Source organism: Varroa destructor, unplaced genomic scaffold (assembly GCF_002443255.2).
Source record: "Varroa destructor unplaced genomic scaffold, Vdes_3.0 BEIS01000001.1, whole genome shotgun sequence".
In the NCBI taxonomy this organism is placed as follows: Eukaryota; Metazoa; Arthropoda; class Arachnida; order Mesostigmata; family Varroidae; genus Varroa; species Varroa destructor.
This window is the reverse complement of record NW_019211454.1, coordinates 46,077,992-46,091,767: the sequence shown is the minus strand read 5'-3', so window position 1 is coordinate 46,091,767 and position 13,776 is coordinate 46,077,992. Positions and strand designations below refer to the sequence as shown.

Below are 13,776 nucleotides of genomic sequence, written 5' to 3'. Positions count from 1 at the left end.
TAAATGAATTAAGTACACAGCTTCATATTCAGACAAATGCAGTACATAAATATTAATAGCTATTCATTAAATTTTTTCAGAATGCGTCCACAAATTTTGGCATGTTTTGTAAACAATACTTCAGTTTTGGAAGAGAAAAGAGGTTTATTTTGCTTAAAATGGAGCTGCAAGATCGTTGTCAATCTACATTACCTAATATGATTTGGGGCAGATATCGAAAGAAAGAACGGCGTGGCCTGAGCGATTAATACACATCTCTTTCAATACCTTGCCATGCTGATCATAATCATGTGACCATCGCTGCTCAAAGTTTCATGCTTGGCAAATGACATATTACTAACGTGCCGTTTCGTAGGTTCTTTGAAAAAACGTAAATGAGCGTCGCAAAACCCACACTGAATACCCCACACCGCACAGAAAGCATCATAACATACAGTGTTTCGTATTGAAGCCGACACTCCGCGACGTAAGCCTGGGTTGGGCTAAGAGTAAAAACTGAATTGGGTCTAGTTATCCCCTAAGCCTCCCACTGGATGACTCCCACAGTAATACTTCACAGTTTAAATCACACACAGAAAACAGCTGCAAATTAAAAAAAACTTAAGGAATATTTTCTTAATCTGCCAGTAGTAGGTTAAAAAAACTGTATGTCCGGAGTTGTAACATAAAACGCCAAGAGACTACAGCGAAGGTAATGAAACCGGATCATAGACCACCTATGATGAAAAATGGCAAGCGCCTTTTATGCACAGCTAATACCATTAGTTACTCTTATTGTAACTAATAGTTACAGAGTTACTCTTTGATTATTCTTATGCTTATTCTTACATATACCTTACGTACCCAAAAAAAGCCTAAAGTAGTATATATGTAAGATATTATTCCGAGGTAATTTAGTGAAAAGAAGAATAGGCAACGCCGATCTAGATATAATAACAAATTTTAAAGAAATTCATAGTTTACGTGAAGAGTTTAAAAAAATCCACCTACCAACGATCTAAATTAAGATATTAGCCCAACCTAATTAATGCTAACAACTGAACGAATGATAATGTCACATCCCATACATATCACGCGATTTGTATGAATATAAAAAAATAAAATATTATTAATGAAATTTTAGGAAGAAGTTCCTCGGTTTTCAGTTGATTTCTAAAATCGATGTTTGTTTATACGAACCCCAGAGAAACACTGTAGACGAGTTGCACTTAACTTGATTTTCCATATATTTTGCTCATTCGCCTTTTTATAAGCTGTTTAATCGCTAAAGTGGATGTACGTCTTCAGCCCTATAGTACCACTTAAAAAATTTTTTCGAAATTACCATAATCATTAGAGTGACTTGCTAAGACCTCTCTCATCATAGTGACGCTAGTTACATTAGCTCTCCAAATCAACTCTGTCAGTGACAAAATGGTTTAAATTGACATTAAAGCTGGGAACATTCTCCCTAGTATTTAAAATGGGTGGTTGTTGGGTCGACTTTAAGACACCTAAACCTTTTACCTCAATATCGCCGTCAGTATAATACGTAACTGGTTACCTAGAGTAAACAGTTTATTTTAATATGTATACATTCACTAGGAGCTCGATTTTTATTTTAAAGAGCTTACGAACCGGTTCAAACTTAGAACATATCGACTATACAGCCATAATCTATGCATCTCCAGCCTCATTTTGATCACGTTAAGATGCCTAGGTCTGGATCACAATGATTGAACTACGGCTCTTAGGACAAAAACCATCTCAAGAGAGAACTCTTACCAATATAATACAATAATAGTGTTATTCAAATTCAAAATTGCTGCGTCCATTCTAAAACACCGATTTGTTTGACGATATGTATCACATAGAATAAAACGAAGAAATTTAATTTGGCATGTGTTTGTACCTTCAATTCTGCCCCACCGGTCCGTTACTTTTCGTTCCGTCTTAAGACTCTATTGATCGCGCAAGTGCACTCTATGACAAACGCCAAAATAATTGAAAAAATAAAAATAATAATTTTCCAACGTCTTAGTTAGCCTTAACTTTAGTGCCAATATCCGAAAAAAAGGAAAGCAAAGCGAAACACCCAGTCCCCTTCCCCTAAACGATAGATTTCACAGCGACATCAGCGAATCTCTCAGTCCCAGGTCGCAATCGCTCTTGAAAAAATAGGTAATGAAAAAATATGCAATAATTGTAATATTAAGAGTAATGATAATAATAATAATTTTTGTAGGTAAGCATAGTATATATATATAGAATTAGTCTTAACTATTCTACAAGCAGCTGTTATGTTGGCAGATCAGAGCAGGCATCCAGTAATTCAGATGCTACAGTAATTACAATCTTCGTTCATTTTATGCACAATTAGCATCCCATAAAAGGACAATGGGCCGTTGCTTAATACTCTCCGCCGTAATGTACGCGCCGTTTATTCGTGCTTGTGTCTGCGAAAATCTTTATAAGAATGTGTGTAATTGTATTTGCGTTCATTCATAAACATCTTCTTTACCCAGCGTTATTAGAATGTTGTTGGGTAAGTCTGTCACGCGTTGATTTCTTGCTTTTCTTTTCTATTTTGCCTTTGCTGATAGTCCAATGTTACATGCCATTGAAAAACTTACTCTTTGTTTTACAAAGCTATTGTCGCAATTTTACCGTGAGTATGAAGTTCATGATATGACAACAACCCTGTAGAGCAAAAAACTTTCCATGGCATATAACTCGCAGATGAACAATTCCAAAAGATAAGCAATGAACAAAAAGGCGAAGAACCTAGTAAACAACCTAATATTACTATTTCTTGTAGTTTCTTGTGTCTCTTTTGTTTCGTCTTCCCCATGCTCGTCATGCGGCTATACAGGTGTGCCTAAGACAGAGTTACATCATTACCATTCTCAGAAATTTTCTATATGTATATAATATCTTTACGCATCTTTCGACTATCCTATCACTTACTTGAAGATATTGATCTATTACATCGATAGTATCTCAGCAGCCTTAGACTTTTCCCTTAACATATATAATAAATGGATGAAGATGATGAAATATTAGTTAGTCTTAGTTTTTTGCTTGTGCGCCGCACATCATCACATCCCGGCACTGATCGGTCTGGCAATCGCCAGCACTCCATCAAAAAGCAGCATTTCCAGTCTAGTGATCTTTCTTATCCGTAAAGACAATGATCACGAAGATAATTATGACGTTATGCTATTACAATTGATAGCTGCTGAGCGAATGCAGGTCTTGGCTACTCTTATCTCTGACGTAAGGATGACGGGTTTGTCGTTTTCGATTATCTTTTATGCAGTCGTTTATCTTCTACTTTATTTTGTTCCTTTTCCTTGCTTTACAACCAGGTGAAGATTAGTCTTCATATTAGATTGAAATCTATCTTGACTGCTGAACCGTTGCAGATTGCGCGCCGTGCTGGGGACTGGCCTGTTGTACAAACATCGTTTGGAAACGATTCTGAAGCCGCTTGGGAATACCTTCAGTGGCGCCATCCATGTCTAGTGAACGCTTTGTACCGCGTACAGCTGCCATTTCTTCCCCTCGACGTTGGACCATTTTGTTGATATCGACAAGATCCTAAAACACACAGCACAGAAAGGAGATGGAAATTCAAACACTAACTACAATTTTACACGATGCAGAGATGACGTTAGCAACAAATAAACTTGCTGTTATGAATTTCTAATATCCTGGACTTATTAAATACTGGAATCAGGCCTACAATAAGGGAAAAAAAGTGGAAGAACGAGGCTAACCGCAGCGTTCAAACATTTACTGACCTTTGCCGGACTTTGCTGAATACGGAACGTTTTTGCGTTAAACGTCGCCGGCATGTTATTGCCTTTGTATGAACTGACAAACACCTTCAGATCATTAGTGACCTGCAAAGGCTTTGGTGATCCGAGGCCGCCATGTGCCCGCGGTAGGGGACTAAGTAACGGGTTGCTTGTTCCCGCCAAACCGCCCGAGGTCTCGTTACTTCTGAAACTTAGCAAGAATGGTCGTACGCGAGGCACGAAGACACAGTTGTAAAATTTGATTATGTCTCCACGCTGGCCATCCTCAAACGATTGAGAGGTCCCTGCCATACCGCCAGGAGTCGGCGGTGGGGCAGTGCCACTCGTTGGCTGTCCAGCAACTTCTGTGACAACCGATGAAGGCGGAGATTCTCCCGATGTCGAAGACTGGGCTGGTGTAATGAGAACACTACGGTAAACATGACTCTGCGAGTTCGGCTGGCTCCTGCAAAAAAGCACAGGTGTATAGATATAGTAGTCAATGTTCGTTCTGGCGTCAGAACCTTACACTGATATAACGTCGATGACTGCAATAAGCTACGAGTAGCTACCTCACATTTATGTAAGCGACACAAAAATAGCCTGAATCTTAGGTAATATATAATAACATAAACATACTTATAACTCTGGGTGATGTCCAAAAACGTGTTTTCGATCCGGAATAATTTGCATAGCGCATATACGCAGCAGAGTATAACTTGGTCAAGGTGTCGATCTTTAAAGATCGACGTCTCGTGCACCATCACGTGTTCAAGCATCGTCCAGGCTTTGGCCAGATGCTCGTCGGGTATCTGAAGACTTGCGCATAGGTGGCGTAGTCGCACTGAAGCCAAGAAGTAAACTTTTCTGAAGAACAGACCCCAACTGCCTTTTACGGCCTCAACAGGTGTTCCAGCTGGTCCCGCAGGAGCAGCGGAAATCTCTATCGCGGGAATCATCTCCATAAACTGTCCCGGAGCAGTCATCATGAGACGAACTGGACCTGCACTCAAAAATCAGAGGAACAACTGAAAATTATAACTCGAGACAGCACCGTAAGCTAAAAAAACATTCCAATGATATGTTTCAATAACATATTAACGCTTGTAACCTAATCATATTATATAAGAATGTCAGAAGAAACTGATAAGTCAATGTGACAAAACACGGTAATCATTTGTTTTCCGTATTTTGACTCAAATCAGATACAGCATGCGGTAAATGAACATATTAGGTGCAATTTTAGTGGTACTTGATCCTTGTTGTTCAGTGTCGCGCAAGGAAGCACCTAGCGTGAACTGCAAAACCTCTGGTACTGAGTGGTTGGAGATGCGTGAACGTCTCTTTTACTACATCGTCTTCAAATGAACCATGTTTTAAAGATGCTCAATAATAATATGATGATAAATCATTTTGTATTACCACTTCCCATACCCTATCATGCACATTATTTTAAATCGTTTTGCCGAAATTGCACAAATCATGATAGCGTATTGTATATTTGCGGAAATCAGGTCCCTCGTAAGAATCACCGCATCGCGTTGTGCATATTGTTGTGTTACCGTTGGTACTGGAGTTATCGTTGGTCGTAGCTCCAAAAAGCTTTCGCCGGGCAACACTGGCCACTGTTGGTGAGGCCAGCTCCGCGCGATTAAGCAGACGGAATACCTCTGCAGAGTAGTAGGAATGGGGTGAAGTAGCAGTAGTAGCAGCAGCAGAAGTAAGTAGCGTCAGTTGTTGTTGTTGTTGTGTTGGTGTTTGTAGAACAGGGAAGCAATAACGACAAAACGGGATCAGCACAGGGCACAAAGACGATACGAACGCACAGACATAAAACAGATGAAAAAAACGACCAAAAAAGAATAATAACACGGAAAACAACCAAAATTGCGAATGGCAGGTGCTCCATCAGTGCGATTGCTTTATGCTTAAACATGAAGAGCCAAATAAAGATCGATAGAAGCAACCGCGGATCCAAAAATTAAAAAACAAACAACAGACAAGGCATGCATATATGCACAGAACACCGCAATTTACAAAGCGTTAACTCATATAGATTATATTGAAACAGACGACTATTTCTAGTCGAGGTTAAGACAGTTAAAACACATTTTTACGAGCATAGTAATTGTTCAAAAGTTTTTCATAACCGTTTTCGAAACAAGTGCTGGATCCGATGAGACCGTGGAAAGCAAGAATAGGATTTAATGTGCGCAAGCTGAAAGTATTGAAAAGCTATATTTGTTTTTTCCATACCTGTACGTTGGGGAGCGTTGGCTGCTTCCTGACAGTTAACCTGCAACTGACTCGGTAGTAGGACCTGTTGAGCCTGCGGAACCTGCTTCGATCCGAGTTGTTCCCAAACTGGCGAGTCAGAACGCCACGCGATACATTCCAAAATCTGTTCCTCGATCTGCATGTGTGTTTATAATAAGATATAAGATACGGCAATTTGGCTCGTTTTTTATTGTTAGGTCTCGTTTCATCAGAAACGAATATTTATCATGCCGATGAAAATCACAGTTGTTGCTATACGTAATGTATTAGAACTTGAAATTAGTAATGGAAGTTAAGGGGTGGCTACTTTAAGACTCGCCAACGATGCATGCTACGCAACCTGTGTGATTAAAGAAAATAATTTTCTTTTGTCGGTTAAGGATATGGATTTGAAGCTGAATTGGACTTTAATGCTCGTGCAAGAAATTTCTTTGCCTTTCATAATCTGCGGCATTATGAAGATTGCGAGACCTACCCTGTTAAAATGCTTAACCACATCCCGTGAAAGCTGCTGCTCGGAGCGAATCACTGGTTCTATGATGCGATAATAGTCGTAACCCTTGAGTCCAAACACGTTTAGTATCCAAGGAAAGAGCGTCTCTTTCGAGTTGTACGACAACATAACAATCTCTAGACAGCTGGCAAATAACGAGCGTTGAAATTGTTCTTGTCGCAGAGAAACACTAAAGTTATTTAACGGTTTGCTCGTTGTATTATGCTCCAATGTGAGAATGGCTTCGAGAATTTTGTAGAAGAGCGCTTCGCCTAACGCTAAACGTTTCTTCGCGAAATCGAATAAATCTGGATTAGCTGGTAGATCCCTGTCGTCGTCCTTAAATGACAAAATCGAAGAGCGCAATATATGCGGCATATGGGCTAAATATGCGTCTCAACAATACATTTATAATACTTACATCTGTTATCTAAGGTATCAAGCAGAGAAATAATAAAGGATTACTTGGCACCATTATAATTTCTTTCTATATTTGTCGATGCCATCACGTTTTCTTCAAATGCAGATTTCGCGCGTTTCGAAGTAATTGAATATAATATACTTATCAACTTTATAACCTTACTAATTAACGTACCGTTCCTATTTTCAAAGTATGTCTTTTAGTGTTATTAATAAAATACTGCATCGAAAACGCACAAGGCTACCTATCATATTCTAACTCACCCTTTGAGCCGCATACGCTTTACAAAATATTTCTCCCATTTCCTTGATTGTTTGATCGATTGTTTCGGCCGGATTCGGAACAATCTGCGCGAACATGTGACTGAGTGTCTCGGACGGCATGTGATTGCGTCCGATCAGTAGGCTATGAAGCTTCGATGCGCCTTGAGTGGCAGTCGACACGGGGCTGAGGTTAATAGCTGGTTCTCTATTTGTCAGAAGGCCGCGGCCAGTCAATGGTGTTTGGAGTCCTACGCCGGCACCAAGCGCACCTTGGCGTCTCATGTACTCGACCAGCGAGCGACAGAGGGTGTCATGAGCTTCCGACTCGGAAACAGGCTCCACACCGATTTGCTGACACGCATCCTCGGCGAGGAATACTTGTTCATCAAGCTCCCCCGCACGCAGCACGGACAGCTCGTATGACTGTTTTAAGGCTGTTCAGAGACGAATAAAACGTTAACGGATTTGTCAAAGTAAAGAGCTGACAAATACTCGTCCAGGAGTTATAAAGACCATAAGGCTTGATTAATTATTTGTCTTTACATAAGCACTGCCTTATATTCATTACTTAAACTCTTTATAAGCCTACTCACATTTGATGTTATGCTCGACATCTTTAAATTCGATTGAGAGACTGAGTGAAGACGTGCTTCCTTTCAAAGTTCCCATTTGTACAAGCTCTTTGATTGGCTTTTGCAAATAGTAAATTCGTAGTATGTTTGCGTCCGAAAACACTGCCTTGTGCGTCTCACACAATGATCGAAGCAAACCGACAACCTTCAGATCAGAACCGTCTGCGGTGCATTTTCCTAGTTGCTCTGCAATAGAAATAAAAGATACAGAATGCTCCTATTAGATAATCGCTCTTGCTCACTATAATCAATAAGAAGAATGTTCACGACCTATTCGAATCGATAGCATAAAATTCGTTTTACTTTAAGATTACCAGCTGCTGCAATTGAGAATTAGCTGTATAGTACCCACCCTGATAGAAGTCCTGATTAAGCAGGTCGGTCCTATCCGCATGCAGGCACGACACGTAGACAAAGTCAAGGCAACATAGAAGTAGGTGAAAACATGACACCGTTTCCGTGTTAATTCGGCTTTTCAGAGCGATGTACAATAACCAGCATAGTCTATAAAGATCTGAAATGTCAACCACCACAGGTTTGTTACAGTAATAAAACTGCATGGTAATAAATAAAATGAAATGCCTGGAGAAACGAACTTAATATTCTTTGTATCACTCTCTCCTTGCCAAATCAATATATTCAATATATCAATATTTTCATAATAATTACTTACTTATACATGAATTAGTCATTATTTTTCTAGATTCAATTGCAAGACATAATTCAGCTAGCCCAACTAGCAATGCTTTTGGGGTGAGTTAATGAACATCATGAGCACACTAAATAATAAATAAACGATAAATGTATCATTGCAAAATTTCTCTTCATGAAATACCATTGTGCTATTTTCTTCAAGTAACAGAGTCGTCAAGATTCGGTTTAGCAATCGTTCATTCTTGTACGTTTATAAAGACGTTGCAGCTAAAATCTTTCATATAGTAACAGTAGTTTATTTTTATTTCGGACAACAAGATCATCATGTTATAGGGAACAGTACACAACATAATTATGTTAATAAATCAATGCACCTATTATTTTTAGACATACCCATTACTGTGGTAGGCCCTCTATGTCGCTTTCCGCGGTTGGCCGCGCCACTTCGTTCGAGCTCCGGTGGCCCTTTGAATATCTGACCGAACACTTGATGAAACTTTGAAAAGACGATCGTGGTCACGTTGAACGACTCCCGTAATGAGCTTAATCGTCTCCGCATGTTGCTGTCTAGATTAACCATATCAGACCACTGCTCCATTTTGCGAAAGAACTCTAATAGGCTACAAGAAAGAGCGTATATGATTTTATTTGTTTATACCGAATACATAAGCGACCTACAATCCAACTGATATATAAGAGAAAGGAGCTGATGCCATGATACATTTCAAAATCAATTTGTCACTAAGTATTTGCGCATGTAAAACTAATTTAAGTCTGTGAACCGACTACTGCGAAACCAATACAAATAGTTCCTCATCCTCAATGATTATCCGAAATTGTCACCGTGAGCGGAAGTGAAATCACTCATTCTAAATTGTAAAAATTTCCAAATATATCAACGTCCACTCTAGGCTTTATTCAGGCGTGCACCCCTTCAAACTTGCACATAATCTTTTATATGATTTCCGTTTTTCTGTAGCTGCGCAGACATGCACTTAATACCAAACATCTCGTATTAACAAGGAGTTTGTAAAACTTACTCGAGTTCACAGGTTGATAGAAGTCCACGTAGGGAGACGCAGTTACCCTGCAAATTTGATGTAGCGCCCACGGTAGGCATCGAACCGAGACGGCATGCGACGTACAAACTACAAGCTAGCCAATGACGGCAATCGCCCTGTAACCAAAAATAGTAAACGTGTTTAACAGCATATAATTTATATAGAACTCTAAGGTCCCTTCTTTCTCACCCTCTAACTACACATACGGCATGCTCGTATTTTTTATACATATTTTTATCTTTATATATTTATATAAGTATTTTTGTATATTTTTACAGTAATGATTATTATTGTTATTACCGCTGTTATAACTAAAAAACCGTCTATGTAGATGCCACACCTTGAGCAACTGTATGTGAAAGAGACCTAAAGCTAGTATGTTCACGTTACACTAAATTAAGTTCACAGTATCACTCCATCATGCAATTACAGCAATAATAATTATATATCTTCGTGTACGATGAATGCATTACGGGCAATGAGCCTTCGGGAAAACTATGGAAACTGGAAGATTTCATTCTTTATAAACAGAACCGTTGTATTGTCACTTACCTTATAGTGTGCTGCATATTCAATTAAAAGGTGTATTTAAGACAAGTCTTTGCAAAAATTGCTCAATATTCATATTAGTACTCCGCCATACGCATAGCATCTGGCGGAGCCGAAGCAAAATAGTCTCAAGCGAAACAAAGTTATGACATTATGTGTCTCTCTATCACGAGCCATTCCTACTCGACCAATTTTATACTACACAAAACCTTCACACTAGATACCCAGGGAAAAAGTGGAGCCTAAGACATACTTAGGTACCCGACATTGCTATGAAAACATTACAGGAATGACTTCATTCCTATTTCCTATCGTGAGTACGAGGCATTCAAATAACAATAATGTCAACCGCCCCACCTACACTTCCGTAACAAACGCATCAACAACTCATAACAAAACAGCATTGTCACAACTATACTTATCTGCATAAAGACACACACAATAATAGGAATTTTTGTATGAAAATGGTTTTGCTGTTCAAAAACTACTAATCTGCCAATTTAGGGCAGATGTACCTGCTTTCAGCAACGACATATGACATGTTTTCACCCATCAATTTCATACATCTTTATCTGTGTCCTTTGTGAGATGTTGTCTGATCCTTGTCTGATCGAGTCTACTATACATGATTTAATTGAAGATTAAGTGAGCTTGACAAATAATGCACGTAAACACCAAAAAGTTGCTGCTGACCTCCTTATGGATCTCTATTGCATTTTTAACTAAAATTGTTGCAACGATACAGAAATATTTTCCGACTTTTTAATCATGGAGCATAATTATATGCAGTTTTCGAATGATTCTATGTCACCATGATGTATATCCCCATCGTAGAGCCTATATTATAGGTTTGTTAAAATGAAAGAAGTCAGTTAAAGAACTAACGTCTTGATCTTAAAAACTGATGAAACTTTCTAGTTTTTACTTTACAAGAATTTTACAAAAACTGTACTTCGCAGAAACAAGAATTTACCTCTTGTTAATAAAGATCGATCCCCGCTTGTTCATCTAAAATGGACTGCATGGAATAATAGTTTCGATCTATTTATTTGTGCCAAAGTTCCTTTGCGAAGCCTGCGAAGAATTTTTCGGCCAATTGATTAAATGATGTTACTTAAGGATAGGCATTTATTTGTCTTCTCCTCCTTCCACTTCGTGGTCGTAATCAAACCCCGTAAATCTAACTGGCAAGGTGAGCGACGCCCTACAGCAAGATGTGCATCACCATGTGCATATCAATAACGAAGCTAATTCAATTGAAAACATAAGGGATTCACAATAGATTATTATTTTTTTGATAAAAAAAATATTCAAAATATTACAGGTGTATACATCTGTAAATCAAAATGATTTCGCAGATCAATATCATTTAGCACACAAGTATCCTAATTTTCGATTACGCAAAACAACTCATCTTTAACTCAACTAGTCAGCATTTGTTGTTCATTAATGGTAGAGGTATTGACAATCGATAAGTAACAGCGCGTTGGCCATGGAAAATATAATAATGTACAATAAATGCAGACTTTGGTTTATTCGGACAACTGGCAAATAGTTTTTTGAATTAGTATTGACTATTACAATAAGCATGTAAACAGATTTCGTTCGATTTATTACTTATATTTTTGTTTATACGATAGTCATGAGTTAATTCATCAAAAAAACCTAGTCACAAATTTTTCCACAGTGTTGCCTTTATCCTAAAAAGGACTACCATTAATTCCACGTTTTTAGCTAAAACATAAATATGCACATGTACCCATTTTGGCCTATAGTATTATCTCAAATTATTTTCAATTCACGGAGTGTCGCAAAGTCCGACCTTATGACTCAGAGCGCGTGTGCGTATGAACATTCAAATTATAGATCTTTCCCTACGGGATTTAAAGGTCCAGGCGACCCCGAATCCGAACAGCTGCGGATTTGTGCCAAAGACATATGGGAGGCATAGACGAAGAGCGGCTGAAGTCGAAGTCGGGATCAGGGTCAAAGCCGGCGACGATAGCCCAACCTTAAGGCGAAGTGTCGCGCACAGAGCTTCGATCGTCCAGAGACACACGTACAGACTGACGCATGCATCAGCTGCCCGATGTCGATTACTCTCCCCATAGTTGGCGACGTCCTATTAAGACGCACACTTGATGTACCAGCATATTCGACATGATCACCCTCGCGTTGCATTCATCGCAACGTAAGATCTGCGAAATGCGCGGGAAATTAACGCGGGCGATGCGTACGCAAACGTAACTGTCTGTAGTCCTTTGGTTCTAGTAACATACCCGCAACCAGATAAAGATACACGAACAGAGATTAAGATGTAATTGATTTGCCTAATTGATTACCTCGAGTGTGTAATTCCTGCCGATTGCGTCGAAGGTCTGCAGCGCTTCCTGCGAACTCTGCCGGTCCATGTTGAGGGCCAGGCATACTGACTTGAGACGCTCCTGAATCGCTTGGTCCGCGTCGGATGAGACACCCATTGTCGCTACTATGAAATCGTGGCCGTCACCCGTCTAATGTCAGGCGCAATTACGCCAACACAAGTCAACATAAAAATCAAATAGAGCTAGGATTACCCAGATAGACAGTCTTCTGGTGTTAGCTGCTTATCTTGTCTGTACAGAAAGCACTGGTCGACACAAAGTAGAGTGTGTCTTGTACGGCAACTATGTCCACTTCCTTAGCACTATTCGGTGTTGCAGGACATCCCATCAATACAAAGCGACTCAGACAAAGACGGATTAGACCCAGTGATTCTAGCTGCGGATCGGTCGTTTGGTGTTTGCACAGTGTAACAACGTTAACCGTAATAATAACACTAAGATCCTCCCTATTAGGAGGACCTTCCTAGCGCATTCACTTGATGAGGCATAAGTACCATTACACTTTCACAATAACAAACATTTTATAGATGGTGAGATGCTCCGTTACAACGTATAGGAAAAACGGAATACACAGCGGGTGGATGTAATATGTGTGCACCCGGACAACACAGAGCCGCTGCACGATATAGGGGGCGTATTAAGCGGACTGCAGTACACAGTTTACACTACACACAGTACCTATGACAACGAGTTACGGTCGCTGGCGGCTCAAAAAACACTTGCGGGGCTACTGCTGTTGCTCGAAAGTAATAACAATTCTGGTCTCGGTCACCACAACCTCACCAGCCGCCTTTGTCTATGTGGTGGCCAGCAGGAGTCGGCGTTTGGCGCGAAAACAACCGGTTTACACGTGACGCAGCGACCTAGATCACGATCGAGGCGCGCATAGCGGAACGATACGCACCAGTCAAAACATTGTGGCGGGCTCCTAAGGAGCCCGCCTGAATAAATAGAGTGTGGAGCGAGTTGTTTAAATTGACGAATAATTCAAGGTTCGAATGAAAGTTAAGGACGACTGTCGTTATTTACTTTCATGACAATGTCCCATTTGGAGAGTGTGTAGATTTTTTGACGAAAAAAGTTCGAAATCGAATGGATTCCAAAAGCTTATATATCTCTACTACAAAATTTAAGCATCTTGTAAAACTAGGATTACCTATATACTATCAGTATTTGTGCTGGCTTCTGGTAACGTATAAAAAAATGAGATTTTCGCTGGCAGAGATAAAGTTTGTCTACTAGATAAAACGTAATATATTTATT

At 39.6% G+C, this 13,776-nt stretch overlaps 1 protein-coding gene across 2 annotated transcripts; it reads right to left on the bottom strand.

Moving 5' to 3' along the window:
• Positions 1-124: 124 nt before the first annotated feature.
• On the bottom strand, positions 125-13,351 carry LOC111255114 (retinoblastoma-like protein 1). 2 transcript variants are annotated; one of them, XM_022816774.2, is made up of 12 exons: positions 12,472-13,351; positions 9,560-9,696; positions 8,913-9,139; positions 8,218-8,379; positions 7,827-8,051; positions 7,234-7,667; positions 6,532-6,888; positions 6,036-6,192; positions 5,342-5,449; positions 4,419-4,782; positions 3,783-4,245; positions 125-3,579 (listed from the first exon to the last, which is right to left on the bottom strand). In XM_022816774.2, exons 1-12 carry the CDS (start codon positions 12,607-12,609, stop codon positions 3,379-3,381), a joined length of 2,973 nt encoding a protein of 990 aa, XP_022672509.1. In that variant the 5' UTR covers positions 12,610-13,351; the 3' UTR covers positions 125-3,378. The 2 variants fall into 2 exon arrangements, with proteins under 2 accessions (XP_022672509.1, XP_022672518.1); XM_022816783.2 differs by lacking the exon at positions 5,342-5,449 and having other exon boundaries at positions 12,472-13,350.
• Positions 13,352-13,776: the final 425 nt, after the last annotated feature.

Excerpts from the sequence above, each read along its gene's own strand:
- LOC111255114 (XM_022816774.2), bottom strand. The coding sequence starts at position 12,609 with ATGGGTGTCTCATCCGACGCGGACCAAGCGATTCAGGAGCGTCTCAAG. Across the intron at positions 4,783-5,341 it reads CGATAACTCCAGTACCAACG|GTCCAGTTCGTCTCATGATG; the intron begins GTAACACAACAA and ends TTTTGAGTGCAG. Across the intron at positions 3,580-3,782 it reads TTCAGCAAAGTCCGGCAAAG|GATCTTGTCGATATCAACAA; the intron begins GTCAGTAAATGT and ends TGTGTGTTTTAG.